General features: G+C 52.9%; 1 protein-coding gene across 3 annotated transcripts; it reads left to right on the top strand.

Moving 5' to 3' along the window:
* The first annotated feature begins 3,616 nt into the window (after window positions 1-3,616).
* On the top strand, window positions 3,617-16,497 carry TNFRSF1A (TNF receptor superfamily member 1A). 3 transcript variants are annotated; one of them, XM_025461927.3, is made up of 10 exons: window positions 3,619-3,937; window positions 11,308-11,461; window positions 11,723-11,851; window positions 12,058-12,207; window positions 12,450-12,528; window positions 14,460-14,533; window positions 14,661-14,771; window positions 15,078-15,106; window positions 15,265-15,541; window positions 15,652-16,497. In XM_025461927.3, exons 1-10 carry the CDS (start codon window positions 3,899-3,901, stop codon window positions 15,966-15,968), a joined length of 1,359 nt encoding a protein of 452 aa, XP_025317712.3. In that variant the 5' UTR covers window positions 3,619-3,898; the 3' UTR covers window positions 15,969-16,497. The 3 variants fall into 3 exon arrangements, with proteins under 3 accessions (XP_048958922.1, XP_025317712.3, XP_025317711.3); XM_025461926.3 differs by lacking the exon at window positions 3,619-3,937 and adding an exon at window positions 4,223-4,395; XM_049102965.1 differs by lacking the exon at window positions 12,058-12,207 and having other exon boundaries at window positions 3,617-3,937.
* Window positions 16,498-16,626: the final 129 nt, after the last annotated feature.

Genomic DNA, 16,626 nt, shown 5'->3' on the forward strand with positions numbered 1-16,626 from the left:
TGTCTGGAGAGCTGTACGGGGATACTGTCCAGGGGGTAGGGAATGGATGCAAGCCTCTGGGTCACCGCCCAAGCTCCTTGGAGGTCCCACAGTGGGGAGAGGGCAACAGACTTTCATACCCTTGGCTTCACTATGGAAGCAACCATTCTTCAGGGGTGTTGGCAGAGATGAACTGTACTGCCGGCTCCCCCATGGGCATTACTGAGCATCTGCTAGATGTTCATCACCATGCTCGGGTAGGAGGGCGATGCCATGGTGCTGCTCCCCTCAGGACACCTACTGGGGAGCGCTTGCGATGACTCACCCCTGTCTACTGTTTGAACTTTCTTTCCCTCCCTAACTTTACTTACCATCACCAGACATCCACCTCTTCAATTGCTAAGTGCCACTCTACACCCAGTTGCAAGATAACGCCCTCACCTGCCCACCTCCCTACCAACTGACCCACAGTTGGGGGTGGGGGGAGAGGAGGAGGAGACTAGGGCCAGTTTCTTCTAGAACCTCAAAACCTGGTATATTCTGATTCTCTCATCATTGCAGAGAGGACAACAGCACCAACCCTCCTGCTTTTATTAAAGGAGAAACGGAGATGTGTGAGTGGAACCCCAGTTTTTTGGAATCCTGGTTCCTTCCTCCATGCTAGCCTCAGACCTGCAACCCGGAAGTCACTCTTCCTCCTCATCTTTGAGGACACCTCCCTGCTGCCTTGGTCTCATCCCCTCTTCATTACAATCTTCCTGTCCGGAGAGAGGGGCGATGGGAATCCTGGTGAGAAAGGGGGAGGTGCTGAAGGGAGTGGAGAAGTAGAAAAAGTTGTAACCAGAAACTGACATGAGGACTTCTGATTTGAGCCCATGAGGGGAAATGGTGGTGTCACAACAGACTCCCCTGTCCGAGCCCTTGTGTCCAGCCTGTCCTGGTCTGCTCTCTGCCGCGGCCCAGTCTGGGCCTTGTCCCTCCCCATCCTCAGCAGGACGAAGCTGGCTCTGTTATGAATGACAGCTGTCTGCTCTCCACCCTCACAACCCCAGGCCCACTGGAGTTTCTTCCGGCCCACTGCATTTCCATTCTGTGCTGTCTCTTCATCTTTTCCCTATATATCTTTATCTTTCTTAATCTTTTATCTCTACATACCCCTGGACCCCAGGATTAGGAGTCAGAATGTGAGTCTGAGAAGAAAGGCTTCAGGTTGCCTTTTTTTCTTATCTGATTGAAGTAACTAGCCCAAGCTCATAATTCTTACAGAACTAGCCTGGAGCCAGGTGTCCTGCTACTTATGACACATCCTGCCTCCCTGTGAGACATGGAATCAGATGACAGGGCTGGGGCTAGAACCCCTGCACCCAGACTTGGAGTCCAGAGTCCTTTCTATCTGCTGCTACGTGTGTGTGTGTGTGTGTGTGTGTGTGTGTGTGTGATGTGACACGTGATGGAGGAAGAGGGGAACCTGTGCTCTGTTCTCGTCACCTGTTGCTCCACAAGCCCTAACAGTCATTCCTTCACCTCCTAGTTCACCCCTCTCTTATGTCTCCATCTCTGCAATTCCCTCCCATTATTTCTGCTTCCCTGGAAGGGGTCATGGCCACCTTTTCACCTCCTCCATGAGACTAGTTAGCCTTTCATATTCCTACAAACACCTACCTCTCACCATTTTTTTAAGACTTAATTTTTAAGAAAGATTTTATTCATGAGAGACACACAGAGAGGCAGAGACATAAGGCAGAAGGAGAAGCAGGCTCCCTGTGGAAGGCCCACTGCAGGACTTGATCCCAGGACCCCAGGATCACGACCTGAGCCAAAGGAAGACACTTAATTTCTGAGCCACCCAGGTGTCCCTAAGACAGAATTTTATTGAACAATTTAATGCCACATTTTTCAAAATTTAAAGTACGTGCACATTTATCCTAAACAATGAAAGAAACTCTCTTTTTGTGCCAGGCTATGTATGTAATGGCTTTGACAGTTGGCACAGACTATTAAAAATTCCTCGTAACATTAAAAACAGGATATTAAAGTTGTTATTAATTGTGAATACTATTAATTGTGCAACTCCTAACATTACTACCGCTTATTGAATGCTTAATATATGGTAAACACTTCTATTTTCAGAAGCTGGAGGATGGGCTGAAGTCAGCCAGGGATGGAGGGCATCCGAGCTCCATTCTTATCTACAGATGCCCTGCCTTTGGGATCCAAGAGGGGAGGCCAGGGAGGGTGGAGTCCAATATGTGGGGTCAGCTGGTAGATCAAGGGGAGAAGGGACCAGGTGCTCTGATTCCAAGTTACAAAGACCTCTCCCTGCATCTCTAGCAACCTCAGTGGCTGGGGGACCTCAGGCCTGGGCTGGGTATTGTGAAAGTCATTGTGCCCAGAGGATATTTGGGCACCCTTGTACCCTTGTTGTACCCTTATTGTAGGACTCATCTGGGAGATATTCTGCACAAATGGGGGTGGCATGAAATACCCAGAGTATGGTATCTGACTCAAGGGGACAGACAGAAAAGTGGCAAAACGGGCACTCAACTGAAGTTAGGGTTTGGGGATTTCAGGGCTCAATTTTCTTATAAAACAAAGGGTTGTGGTAGATTACATCTAAGGTCAATTTGGATTGATATATCGGAATATCTGGTAAAGGGGCACAGAATGTACTAGTAACGTGATCCAGATAGCTGTAATTTCCAAAGCATTTTCACAGATATGATCTCATTAATCCTTATGACATCATCTTCCCCATGTAGGTGGGCCAGGCAATGTTACCCTCACCTAATAAATGAGGCTTGGTGGGGCACCTGGGTGACGCAGTCGTTGAACTTCTGCCTTTGGTTCAGGTCGTGATCCTGGGGTCCTGGGATCGAGTCCCACATCAGGCTCCAGGTAGAGAGCCTGCTTCTCCCTCTGCCTCTCTCTCTGTGTCTCTCATGAATAAATAAATAAAATCTTAAAAATAAATAAATAAATGAGGCTTGGTGGAGGTTTTGCCGAAAGTCCCTCAACTTTTTGTGGCAGAGCCAGCATCAGCAGCTGGGGGCCCTGGCCAGGCAGAGTAGATGAGCACCAGACTGGTGGGAGGGTGTCAGGGCCCCAGTCAGGGCAGAAAGCCAGGGTTAGCGTTTACTTTGAGTCTGGGTTGGAGGGATAAATACCCAAGAGAGTGGGAGATTAGGGTGTCAGTGGAGAACTCTGGAGCAAAGGGAGGACTTACTACCGACCACTGAGTGCCTGTCACAGGTCAGACACCTGTCTCAGGAAATCTTCACAGCCACCCCACGAGCTAGGTTCTCTCCAACTGGGAAACTGAAAAACAGACTCACAGGCTGTCTGTAGGTCGTTGGTCCAGGACCAGACAGCTAAAAAAGTAGAGGATTCTGAACTGGAACCCAGTGAATTAGATTCCAAAGCCCTGAGCCAGTCTACTGCTGGTCACGTGGGAAAGGTCTTGGGTGGGTGGGGTGGGGGGCTGTTCGCTCCTCCGGTCGGGGCTGGAGGGGTCGGATTGCTGGGCTGGGGGCCCCAGGCTGCCGCCAGAGCCAGGGCTGCAGGCGCCTCCGACTGAGCTCCAAAGGGTTACAGCCCTTCGCCCCCCCTCCCCCGCCTCCTCCCTCCTCCTCCCCCAGGCTCTTCCTGTCCCGCAGTTGCGACACCCCATCTGCCACTCTCTCCCTTCCCTCCCACCTTCTCTCTGCTCTCTGCTTTAATTTTCTCCCAGTTCTCGGGACTCAGCCTCCAGCTCTGGCCTTTGGGGTTGGAGGTCCCGGGACCGTCTCTCCAGTCCGCACCCGGGCTCCCCTGCCCGCCGCCCGGGCTCCTCTTGGGACCCGCCGGGCCCGCGCATCCCGGACCCCGCCGCCGCCCCTGCCTGAGCCCCGATGGGGGAGTGAGAGGCCACGGCTGGCCGGACATGGGCCTCCCCACCGTGCCTGGCCTGCTGCTGCCACTGGTGAGCCCCGGGACGGGACGAGGGCTGGGGGTGCGGGGTAGGGGCGGGTGGAGAGGGCGCCGCCCCGCAGGAGTGGGCCCTCGCCGCCCGTCCGGACCTCGGGCCGGCGTGGCCCCACTTCCAGCGCGGCCGGGAGCTGGGGTTCCCCAGTCGGCCGGCGGCCCTGAGTCGGAGGCAAGGGAGAGGGTGAAAGGCCAGCCGAGGCCAGCCAAGGAAGTCAGCTGGGGCTAGGGATTGGCTGGGAATGTGGGGGCAGGTGCTCGCTGAGGGAGGGGTGGGGCCGATTCGGGAGAGTGAGGAAGGAGTGCGGGAAGGCCGGCCAGCCCTCTGCCTCTCGGAGGCCAGATGGTTCGGAGTGGTGTCCTCCATCCGCTGGCCAGCGCGGACCCCGGCGGAGGGGAGGAGCTGGATGCTAGGGAAGGGGGAAACTGAGGCCGGGAGCAGAGATGGATTGGTGGGTAAGTTTGGGATGCTGCGTCTGTGTGTCTGTGTGGAGGCGGGTATTTGGGTGTCCGGTGGGAACTGGACAGGGGCAGGGCAACCCCGTGGAGAGCCAGGACGCCCACCTGGAGGCGCTCCCCACACTGTGCCTCTGGCTCAGCTTTTAGATGGGTGGCCTGTGTTGGACTGGGGACCCTCTCTAGCAGCCAGCACCACCTCCACCTGGTCCTGGCCCTGTGCCCCCTGGGTCCTGGCCCTTCCAGCCCCCTCCCCTCAGGCCTGGACAACAATCTCTTGGTTTCTTCTTTTACAGCTGGGTTTAGGGAAGTTAGTAGAAAGTTGTTTTCGTCACTGGAAAATGTCCCTTTCTTATGCCTCAGCCTTGTTTCAATGCTTCCTTGATCTCCTGTGCCATACCCTGGGTTCCTCTCTCCCCCTACCTGGGTGGATGTTCCTGGCCTGCACTGGCCCGTTTCTTCGGGGTCCTTGCCCTTCCCTGGCCCACGTCCTCCCCGCACTCTCCTCTCCTCTGGATCTTGTCCTGTCTCTCCTAAGCATTCACTCCTTTTCTGTCGGTTTCTCCATGAGTCTCTTTTGAGACTTTTTTCCCTGGTTCCTCCCTCTCTTCTCTGCTGAGTCCACATTTCTAGACTCTGATTCCCCAGGCAGCACCTGTCTCCATCTGGGTCTCACTGTTCTTTTCACTGTCCCACCTCCTGTCTCCCCAGCCCCCTGTCTCTTGACTTCTCTCAAGACTGTACTTCTCCCAGGCTCCCTCTGCCCCCATCCAGTGGCCTGGGCTTACTTTACTTCTCTTCTCTCTTTTGGGGGTAGATCCCTTGGATTCAAATCCTAGCTCCCTCACAGACTAGCCACCTGAACCTGGGTGGCTTCCACGTCTTAGCTTCTTTATTTCTAAAATGTAGGTAATAATCACAACCTCATAATGTCATTTCGAAGATGAAATAGATTGAGAGACAGTTGACCTTTGAACAACATGGGTTTGAACCATGCCGTTCCACTTATATGCAGGTTTTTTCCCACTACATACAGTATTATAAGTATATTTTATTTTTATGATTTTCTTTTTTTTTTAAACATTTTTTATTATTATTTATTTATGATAGTCATACAGAGAGAGAGAGAGAGGCAGAGACACAGGCAGAGGGAGAAGCAGGCTCCATGCAGGGAGCCTGATGTGGGATTCGATCCCGGGTCTCCAGGATCGCGCCCTGGGCCAAAGGCAGGCGCCAAACTGCTGCGCCACCCAGGGATCCCTGATTTTCTTAATAACATTTTCATTTCTCCAGCCTTCTTTATTGTAAGAATACAGCATACGATACACATAACATGCAAAATGTGTGCTAATCCATTGTTTATGCTATTGGTAAGACATCCAGTCAACAGTAGGGTATTTGTAGTTATGTTTTAGAGGAGTCAAAAATTATATGTAGACTTTTCACTAAGTGGGGCGGGCTGGTGCTCCTAACACCTGCATTGTTCAAGGGTCAACTATGTATTAAGTATTCAACTTATTAAATGCTGGGTCTGTGCTAGACATTATTTTAAGTGGGATTACAGTAGCAAGCAAAATCTCTGCCCCCATGGAGTCTACAGTCTAGTAGACGAATAAGGTATAGCAAATAGAAAACAATAAATGTTAGATTTGTATTGTTAGTATTAGTAGTAATTACTTGGTGGCTACTGTGTTTGGAAAACATAGGGTATGGGTAGTCTGAATTGATAAAGGAAAGCGTCTGGGGGCTGGGGAGGAGGCTCCAGCCCATGTGGGAGTGTGACTGTGAAGGGACCCAAGCTAAGCCTGGAGCTGGAGGGGAAACAGAAGATATGCAAAGTCTGAGCTTTTCAATTGTTCACCATTAATACTGAGCACTCTAGTATACCGTGTGTGGGTGGATAGGGGGAAGAATACTGGAGAGAGGGTAGTAAAGCTTATAGGGTTTTGTTGTGCCTCAAAGAGCTTATGGTCTGTAAGACATCTTACAGCAAAAAAAAAAAAAAAAAAAAAAAAAGATTTCAGAACAGTCTGGAGGGGAAGACCCACAAAAGTGTTTTGATGCGGTGCCCTGGAACACCAATGGGAGACAGACCAGGGAAGGGAATGAGCTGCCTTTTCTTGCTTAGCAGACCTCAACCGTGGTGTCGGGGCTCCAGGAGCACCCTCTGCCTAGAGTGCAGAGCCTACAGTGGATTGTCTCTGACCCAGCTGAGAACTTGACAGCGTGGGCTGTGTATTCGCTCTAAACCCCTAGAAGCCATATGGGACCTGGTGCCTAGATGGTGCTTCCTAACTCTTTGTTGAATGAATCAAGGAACAGGCATTGGTCAGATGAATGAGGAAGAGAAAAACCTCACAGATAAGTGGATTTGGAGCTGAGATTCGAAGTCACTCATTGGAAAAATGCCTAGAAAAAAGGGAGACTGGTTTGAGGGAGAGTAGGGGAATGGAGAGGTGGGGTTTTGTGTTGGGGTTGGTGGTGGCAGGAAGCTGAACGTTGTTGCTGGAAGTGGAAGGAGCATGTTGAAGAACAAGAAGAAATGAGAAAATTGAAGGGTGTTGGGGAGGGGATGAAGGAGAATCTTGAGTGTGGTCCCAGGTAGAGGAATTCATTCATTCATTCATTCATTCATTCATTCAGACACAGTTTTCTGAGGGCCCATGGCATCTGGGAACATGTTCAGAATAGTAGTGAGGTGCCTCTGCAAGTACTCATTCAGGGAAGGAGTGACCTGTGGAAATGATGTTTGAGGTCAGGCTCTGGAGAGGAAGATTCCCATCCAACCTGTGGGTGCAAGTTGAAGCATGAACACAGATAAGAAAGTGTGTAGGATGGATTGGAGCAGGAAAGAGGCTGGCAGCTGGGCAGTCAGCGGGGAGACAGTTGCAATAATCTAAGAGTGAGGCAGCCCATGGATACGGACAGGACCAAGAGATCCTGTCCTCCGAAGAAGGACTGATGAGGTGAACTGACAGACCCGATGGCCTCAGGACTGGGATGGGGCCTTGAGACGAGAAGGGTGGCAAAGTTCTCAGTACCGGAACTATGATATTTGTCTAGACCAGGAGATTGACCAGTTGAGTTTGGGGGCATGTTAAGGGTCAGAGCCAGATGAAGTGCACACCTAACAGGCTAGAGCAGGGCTTTTCAAACTCTAATCTGCCTTCATATCATTCATATCTGCTGCATGCAGTCACCAGTGATGCTCAAAAGGAGAGGAACACTGGTCAGACTCTCCAGTGGGGGAGTGTGTGTATGTGTGTGTGGGTGGGAAGGAGTGGGTATGATTTGAGAACTCTTCCTCCACCCCCTCTAATGGGGAGGGAGAGGAGATAAGTTTGTTCCTATAAGGGGGCGCTAACTACTTCCCTCTGGGAATCATTAGCTTTAACTGGAGTGGAACATAGATAAGTCATCAGATTGGCCAATCAATCTGTATTTATTTGGCTCCTCTCGTTCTAGGGGCTGAGAAGATACCCAGGAGGATAAGACACTATCTCTGACCACACAGTCTCTCAGATTGCTCATCTCATAGAGTCTATGGTCATTTGTGGGAAATCATATCTACTCACCCAGGATAATTATATTATAGTGAAAGCTGAAAGTAGATACAGTTAATTCACGTTATTGAAGTTCACAGGAGGCTGAGCAGCTAATGAGCTTGTGCGGAGGAAGTGGTGTTAATAATGGAGGGCTTCGGGGCAGGGAGGTGGGGTCTCAGCTGAGCTCTTGGAGGAGAAGCTATCCTGAGCTCCCCAAAGATTTTGACATTAAAAGAACAAACACATCTTAATTTAATGAACAAATTAATGCAGGGGAAGGGCACAGCTAAGGTCTTGAGGTGCCGGGTCAGGGTTAGACCACAGGGTCGCTCTCTGCTCTCTGCTTCTCCGCCCCCTCTGCAGCCTCAACACAGGAAGTCACACTTGAAAGTCTCCCCAGGCGGAAGTTGTGGGGGAGTCGGAGGGGTGCCAGGCCACCCCCTCAACTGTGTCTCCACAGGCACCTCCCAGTTTCCTGCCTTTCCCCTGCTCCAGATGGCAGGTGCAGGCTGGCTAGTGTCTTTGGGCTCAGAGCTCACCTCCTAATTTAGCTGGAAGACGCAGCTGCTGAGGACCCGCCCCCTAGAGCCAGCTGGTGGGGGCCTGAGGCCCTGGCTACTAGGAGTCAGAGAGGGCTGGCTGGAGCACTGCTAAGGGCTATGAGGGATCTGGGAAATGCTGTCCTCCATCCCTTCTTGGCCTGTTTCCTCACTCCTGGAAAGTGGGCCTTTCAGGGCTCTGGAATTTCTCCTGTACTGCCAGTGGACTTGGTGGGGGTAGGGCTGTGGAAGCCCAGAACTGGCCTTATTTCCTAAGGGTTGTTGGGGGACCCCAGGGAGGTCCCCGAACCCACCCCAACTGGCCAGAACCAGCCAGGCTGTGGGAATGCAGTGAACCCCGAGTGGGAGGGCAGCCTTGGTTTGCCTTCTTTTGGAAATGGGGAGTGTCAGGGGGGCTGGTTAAACCCAGAGGAGGAGCGAGGGCAGGGCCTGGTCTTAAAGGAAGGATGCTGAGGGGCGGGAAGGAGCTGAGAGGCCCCTCAGGGAGGGGTGGGTAGTGACCTGATAGGAAGAAGCCAAGGGTTGAGGAGATTTCCCTTTGGGATGGAATGGGAGAGGGAGCCGTTTCCCAAAACATGTGTGCCAAGTGGAACAGGGGTCTCTTGCCTGGCTCTCTTGAGGAGGAGGGGCGGGGGAGGAAGTATGCTCTGAGTGGGGATTGGAGGGAGAGCCTGGCCCCCAGGACAGAGGGCTCAGATGGGGTCTTAATGGCTGGCTGGTCCCCTCAGTCGTTCTGCTGACTCATGACCCTTGAGGAGCTGGGGAAGCTGCTGGTTCTCTCTCCCTTCCCCTAGCTGCCCTCCCTCCCTGGCCTGAGTCACTGGGCGGAGCTGCCGGGAAAAGCTTTTTCCCTTTCCCGGATCCGACTTAACCCCCAAAGTGCTGGAGAGGGAGGGAGACACAAGGATTGAGAAAGCCTCCCTCCCTCCTGGGACATTTACTCCTCACAGGCCAGGGGTCCCTGAAAAGCTGCCCCCTCCCACCAAGGCTGTCCCAGAACTGGAGCCTCCAGTTTTACTTCCCGACCTTCGACCTTCTCCGCTGGTCCACTTTGCCCCCGAGGTGGTGGTGGGGGGGGCTGCGTGGAATTCCAAGTGCCAGCAAACTTAGGCGCAGAGAGCCCTTCTTCAGGCATAGGATCCACACTTTCAGGATTGAGAAGCTCTTCCCATTACCACCCCAAACTCTTCCTGTTGCCTTGGACACCTCAGTCTTGTTGGGGGGGAGGTGACAGTGCTGGAGTGGGCCAAGGATGATGCTGCCATCTGGGTAGGGGAGGCGGTTTGCTGCTGTTTCCCAGGGTGGCTTCTGTTTGTGGCTGAGGCTCCAGCTTCCAGGCGGCAGCATCCCCCAGAGAGTGCCTCAGAGTGGGACCCACCTGCCCACCCTGCCTACTGGGCTGTGGGCTGCCATGCCCTCCTGTCCCATGCTGGGGTTTCTGTGATCAGATTAGCATGCTGCTCCCCAGGGTTGAACACACTTCGAGGACATCCTCTTATCTTTACATAAAGTGGCTCTCATAGCAGAGGGCAAAACAAATCAGGACCCAGGGAAAGCCAGAAAGAGGCTGACAGGAGCCCAAGGGGCAAAGTCTGGGTTGGAGCTAGACACTGACTCCTGGCTTTGCTGTCTGGGGCTCAGAAGCCAGAACAGAGCAGGTGGTTCAGTTGCTGGTGGGGTTGCCCCAACGGTATAAAGTGTGCCTCCCAGAATGCCCGTGCAGAGGGCCACAGGGCTCCCTGATCCACCCTCAGCTCTTGACTCGATAGTCCTCTGAGCAGGACCAGTGCCCCCTGGCCAGCTTTAGTTGGTATAAACTACATATGCCTTTGTCCACTCCTGCCTGCCTGAAAAACTTTATCATCTACCTCATTCCTGGTCCAGAACTTTCCCTTTTACCCCCTCCCCTTTTGCCCCTGGCCAACCTGGGGCCTTTGTGCAGATTTCCTGGTGGAAGGGGATAAGGCATGGAGCCTGAGGGCATAATCCTAAATGAGGTTCTGATAGAGATTTATAAAGAAACCCTTCAGGACACCTGAGTGGCTCAGTGGTTGAGCATCTACCTTTGGCTCAGGTTATGATCCCCAGGGTCCTGGGGTCAAGTTCAGCATCGGGCTCCCTACATGGAGCCTGCTTCTGCCTCTGCCTGTGTCTCTGCCTCTCTCTGTATGTATCTCATGAATAAGTAAATAAAATCTTTAAAAAAAAGAAATCCTTCCTTTCTACCCACTCCCCAGGAATGGTGCCCACAGAGACATCACTTACTTCCACACCAATCTGATTTTATAAAAAAACCTTTTAACTGGTATAACACAATCCAGGAAAGTAGACAGATCCTAACTCCTAACTGTTCACCTGTGAATGTTCACAAAGTGAATACACTGTCAACATAGCACCCCGATGGAGAAACACCACCTGAAGCCTTAGGGCTCCTGTTGGAAAGAAGGGCCATAATTGAGGTAAACAGCCAGTTCCCAAAAACACAAAACAAAAACATTCCTTAAACACCTGCCCTGTGTCTAGCACTATTAGCCGATATGGGGAAATAAGGATAAAATATAGCCCAGGCCTGGGGTCTACTAGCCTTGACTTGGAGGAACAAAAATTCGTAGGAGGGAAGGATTAAGCACCAGATTCCATGGGGCCAGCCAGCTAAGCTCAGAGGAGGAACATCAAGAGTGAGCAGGAGTGGCCTGGGGAGAATGTTTCACTGAGAAGGGACTTGAGCTGGGAAGGCTTTGGACTTGCCACCTCTAAGGCTCCCACCCTCCCTCTCCTGATGGGATCTCCTCTGATTCTTTCCCCAGGTGCTCCTGGCTCTGTTGTTGGAAATATACCCCATAAGCGTTACTGCACTTGTTCCTCACCCCCGGAACAGGGTGAAGAGAGCTATTCTGTGTCCCCAGGGAAAATATATTCACCCTCAAGACGATTCCATTTGCTGTACGAAGTGCCACAAAGGTAGGAGAAAGCGGTAACAGTGAATCTGCTCAGTTATGGGGTCCTGCTTCTTCCTTTGCCTTTTCCAGAAGTTCTAGAACCTGGGGTGGGGGGGTGTCTTCCACCTCCAGTCTCCTAACTTTGCTGCCTCTCTTGGGCTGGGATTTCCTCCCATCTTTCCTCTTAGAGACTTGGGTGGAAGATGGCCCCAACTGTTCTTTCTAGCCTGGGGCTCCTTCCTTGAGCTCTCACTGCCACCTAACCCTGCCCCCCCCATCACAGGGACCTACCTGTACAATGACTGTCCAGGCCCAGGGCTGGACACAGACTGCAGGGAATGTGAAAACGGAACTTTTACAGCTTCAGAGAACCACCTCAGACAATGTCTTAGCTGCTCCAAATGCCGAAAAGGTGAGTCTCAGGAGGTTGCAAGGGCTCTAAACTGTTAGGGCAGCTTGCGTGCCTGTCTCTGTGTGTGGGCAGACAGAGCTCTGCTGGTGGGTGTGAGTGGGACTGCGTGTGCATGCATGAGTGCATGGGTGGAGATGTGTGTACAGAGAAAGGCACACACGCTGCAGTGGGTCAAGGGCTCATACCCCATCTCCTCCCCACTCCAGAAATGAACCAGGTGGAGATTTCTCCTTGTACTGTGTACCGGGACACGGTGTGTGGCTGCAGGAAGAACCAGTACCGGTTTTATTGGAGTGAAACCCTTTTCCAGTGCAATAACTGCAGCCTCTGCCTCAATGGCACGGTGCAGATCTCCTGTGAGCATGGCTCTCCCAACCCCAGCCCCCTCTCTGCCCTAGGGTGTCCCCATCTCAGGAAGAAGCTCTCCACCTCTGTGCCCCAGCCCCCTGACGCAACTCTTCCCCTCCTTCCCACTCCCCTGAAGTCTGTGGGACCACCTCCACTCTGGCCATCCACCCTCTGCCCTTCCTGGTTTTCCCCGTCATCCTTGGGGTGCAGGGCAGTCCTCCCTTAGCTGTGCTGTAATCTCTCCCCACAGGCCAAGAGAAGCAGAACACCATATGCACCTGCCACGCGGGGTTCTTTCTAAGAGAGCATGAATGCGTCTCTTGTGTGAAGTGAGTATCTCTGCCAGCTGCTGGGCACTGGATTGAGTGGGAGGGGGCTTGGGTGGGATGGGGTGGCTGCAGGTGAGAGCCACCAGCAGGGCACGGGAGACACCCCAGGATGCTCCGGCTCTTAGTGACAAAACAGCAGAGTTCCCTCCACCTCTGACTTGCTTCTAAAATCTGAAGAAGTCTTTGGGGAGAGAGGCTCATGGACTTCCAGTTCTTTTAGAGATTTGGATTTGGGGATGACAGGGTATGCTGTAGTTTGATGATTCTAGGATGCACATTTTCACATTTCTGAAATCAGACTGCTTCTAACAATTGATGTGTCATGGTTTAGCTAGCAACTCTGTGTGTGTGTGTGTGTGTGTGTGTGTGTGTGTGTGTGTGTAGTGGCATGTAAATAATGGTGCTTCTTATTACTGATGGCATCTTTGCTGTGATATGGTATTTCTCCCCCAGTCTCTGTTCAGGCCTCCTCACCTCTTTTGGCTCTACAGAGCTTGTTCTTGCACACATACTTGCAAAGAAGGAAATTTCAGGGCTCTAACATTCAAGTGACCTGGGTTTAAATCTCAGCTGGGCCACTTATTGGCTGTGTGACCTTGGGCAAGTTACTTAACATCTCTGAGCCTTAGTTTTCTCACCTTTAAAATAAGGATAATGACACCCACTTGGCAAGCTGTATAGCTACAAAGTGCCTGACACCAAACTATTTGTTTTCTTTTTCTACTAAGTCCTCTCTGTTACTTCAAAGAGCTTTTACACTGATTCCATGTGGTTCTCTCTCTCTCTCTCTCTCTTTTTTTTTTTTTTTTTTAAGATTTTACTTATTTATTCATGAGAGACCCAGAGGGAGAGAGAGGCAGAGACATCCCTCCCCATGCAGGGAGCCCCATGTGGGACTTGATCCCAGGTCTCCAGGATCACACCCCAAGCTGAAGGTGGCGCTAAACCGCTGAGCCACCAGGGCTGCCCCTCCACTGTGGTTCTCACCAAGAACTTGTAAGATAGGCAAAAGTGCCTCTTCCTGTTTCAGATACCTCCTGAGAGTTCACTTTCCTGAGTTCCTTCTAACCCCCCAAGAATTCTCATCACTCCATGCTGCCCAGTGACAACTCCTAACAGGGGAAGATGTGCTTGTTCTAGAATGCTCTTTGGCTGCCCCCCAACAATATGTATTTCAAAATTTTTCACACACATGTTTGACCCTTCTCTCAAAGTCAGGGATTGTCACTAGCAGTGTTATCTTTTTAAAAAATATATTTATTTATTCATGAGAGACACAGAGAGAGGCAGAGACATAGCCATAGACAGATGCGGGACTCAATCCCAGGACCTGGGGATCACGACCTGAGACAAAGGCTCAACCACTGAGCCACCCAAGCATCCCACTAGTACCGTTATCTCAAGAAAAAGCTCTCCAACCTCTCTCTACCATGGGATTCTCATCAGTGAAACAATTCAGTGATAGTTACCATTTTCTGAGCACATACTGTATGTCAGGCAGACTGATCTCACCTACTCCTCTATTCTGACAGGTGGGTAGGAACCTTATTTTACTGATGAGCAAACTGAAGCCTCCACAGGTAAATGACTTGTTTGGAGTCATACTGCCAGCCAATGAATGGGCTGGAATGCATGCTCTGCCTCTGATTGCTTTGATTTTTTTCTACACAGCCTCCTCAAGATCATTTCCAGTTCTAAAGTTAAATGATTTTGTGATTAACTTGTGTTTCATTCCCCTGCATCAGGACAGGTTTCATTTCCCAGGAGAGGTTTAATTTCTATTATACCAAGAGATACCTAAAAATATTTGCAGAGCAAGGAATTTCCAACAATGTGGAGGTTTTTTTTTTTTTTTCTTTTTTCTTTGTCTTTCCACCCTGTCTTCCTCTTATGGGAGGGCTCCTATCCACCTATGCCATCTCTTCTTTTAGCTGTAAGAAAAACACAGAGTGCGGGAAGTTGTGCCTACCCCCCGTGGAAACAGTCAAGGTCCCCCAGGACCCAGGTGAGGAGAAATAACCCGGTTCCCAGGCTCACCTGCCCTGTCCTCATCCCTGCCCCTCTACTCAGCCAGCCAGCCCCACTGCCTCCTGCCGCGGCTGCCTTCTGACCACAGCCTGCCTTGTCTGTAGGCTCCACCGTGCTGTTGCCCCTGGTGATCCTCTTTGGTATTTGCGTTTTATCCTTCTCCATCGGTTTAATGTGTCGCTACCAACGGCAGAAGCCCAGGCTCTTCTCCATTGGTGAGTGGTGGTTGGGGGGGAGGGGGGCCCAGCGTGCTGGTGGGGAGGTGGGAAGAGGTGGGGTGGCATGATGGACCAGCACAGAGGGAAATGAGGAGTGTCCCCTCAGTTCTCTGCCAAGAACCCTGTTGGCAGGAGGTAGCCCTGATGGCTTGTGGGAGGTCACACTGCATCAGTGCTTCTCTGGTCCCTGGGGCCGCTTTGGCCCTGAAGCATGTCACCACAAGTCCTCGCCGCCAGCCCCAGGATGGGCGCAGGGCTGAGAGAGGAAGTGAAATTTGTGACGCTTTGTTTCTTTTTTCTTAGTTTGTGGGAAACCAACACCGACGAAAGAGGTAAGATGAAACTCGGACCGTAGCCCCAATCTTCCCCGGTTGTCCATTATAATCATACCCAAATGGCCCTCGGCCACCCCTACCTGCCTGTAGCCCCAACCCCTCTCCAGAATGGAGGGTTCCTCTTCTCCGCTAATGCTGTGCCTTCTCTCTTTTAGGGGGAGCCTGAGTCCCGGGCCTCAGTTCCGGGCTTCAGTCCCACCACGGGCTTCAGTCCCGTCCCCAACCCCACCTGCACCCCCAGGTCCATCCTCACCCCCAGTCCCACCTTCACCCCTACTGACTGGCCTAACGGCAGGGCTGCACCAGTCTCCAGAGAGATGGCCCCACCGTGCCAGGGGGCTGGCCCCATCCTCACCTCGGCTCCAGCCTCCACCCCCATCCCCACCCCTGTTCAGAAGTGGGAGGACGGCACCGCCACTCCGCGCACAGAAGGTGAGCTCCTAGCAGGTGCAGAGGGCCGGGCGCCTGGAGGGCGAGGACGGGAGGGGAGGGGCGCGGGCGCGGGAGGCTCACCGCCCGCCCGCCCGCCCGCCCGCCCGCAGCGGACCCCGCGGACCCCGCGACGCTGTATGCGGTGGTGGACGGCGTGCCCCCGTCGCGCTGGAAGGAGTTCGTGCGGCGGCTGGGGCTGAGCGAGCACGAGATCGAGCGGCTGGAGCTGCAGAACGGGCGCTGCCTGCGGGAGGCGCACTACAGCATGCTGGCGGCCTGGCGGCGGCGCACCCCGCGGCGCGAGGCCACGCTGGAGCTGCTGGGCCGCGTGCTCCGCGAGATGGAGCTGCTCGGCTGCCTGGAGGACATCGAGGAGGCGCTGTGTGCCCCCGCCGCCCTCTCGCCGGCGCCCCGCCTCCCTCGATGAGGCCGAGGACCGCGGCCTCCGGGCAAGGCCCCTTCTTCTGGACCCGGCCGTGGCGGGGCAGGCGTGCTGGGCAGCCACCTACTTGGTGCTACTCTTTGAGTGTACATAGGTTTTCTCAGCAGCTGGAGCCCTTCCGGAGGCTCAGCCTTGTGTGCGTGGCAGGTGTGTGTGTGTGCGTGTGCGCGCGCGTGTGATCCCGAGAGAGGTTGAGTGTGCCAGGAGCCCAAGCTTGTGGCTGCAGAGATAGGAGGCGCCCTGACCCCCCACCCATTTTGGGCTTAGAGAACCCAGAGAGGCGGCTGAGGGGCCTCTGGGGGGCACCTGGGCCTTTTTCACAGTACATAAGCAATCTTTGTATCAATGATGTTACACTAATGGAAACTGATTGCCCTTCTGCCACTGCTTGGACAAGCACAGAGGAAGCTGAACGGTTCCAAGGCAGGGGCAAGCACAGAACAATGGGGCCGCCAGCTGGAGCAGTGGACTTTTGTAAATACACTAAAACTTTGGAATTAAAGTGCTCCTGGAAGGGCTGCTTCTGAGTGGTGGGTGTGGGAGGCTCCTGATGGCGTGGGATGGGAGAAGCCCTGAGCTTGAGCCAGACACCCCGCCACCACGATGCCAGCTGACCGAGGAGTAGCCTGTGCTCACTCTGTGA

This window comes from Canis lupus, chromosome 27, assembly GCF_003254725.2.
Source record: "Canis lupus dingo isolate Sandy chromosome 27, ASM325472v2, whole genome shotgun sequence".
NCBI classification, from domain to species: Eukaryota; Metazoa; Chordata; class Mammalia; order Carnivora; family Canidae; genus Canis; species Canis lupus.

What these genes read in the sequence shown, in the direction of transcription:
- TNFRSF1A (XM_025461927.3), top strand. Translation starts at nt 3,899, where the DNA reads ATGGGCCTCCCCACCGTGCCTGGCCTGCTGCTGCCACTG. An exon ending in CTGCTCCAAATGCCGAAAAG is followed by an intron (nt 11,852 to 12,057) that starts GTGAGTCTCAGG and finishes TCCCCACTCCAG; the next exon opens with AAATGAACCAGGTGGAGATT. An exon ending in TGGCACGGTGCAGATCTCCT is followed by an intron (nt 12,208 to 12,449) that starts GTGAGCATGGCT and finishes CTCTCCCCACAG; the next exon opens with GCCAAGAGAAGCAGAACACC.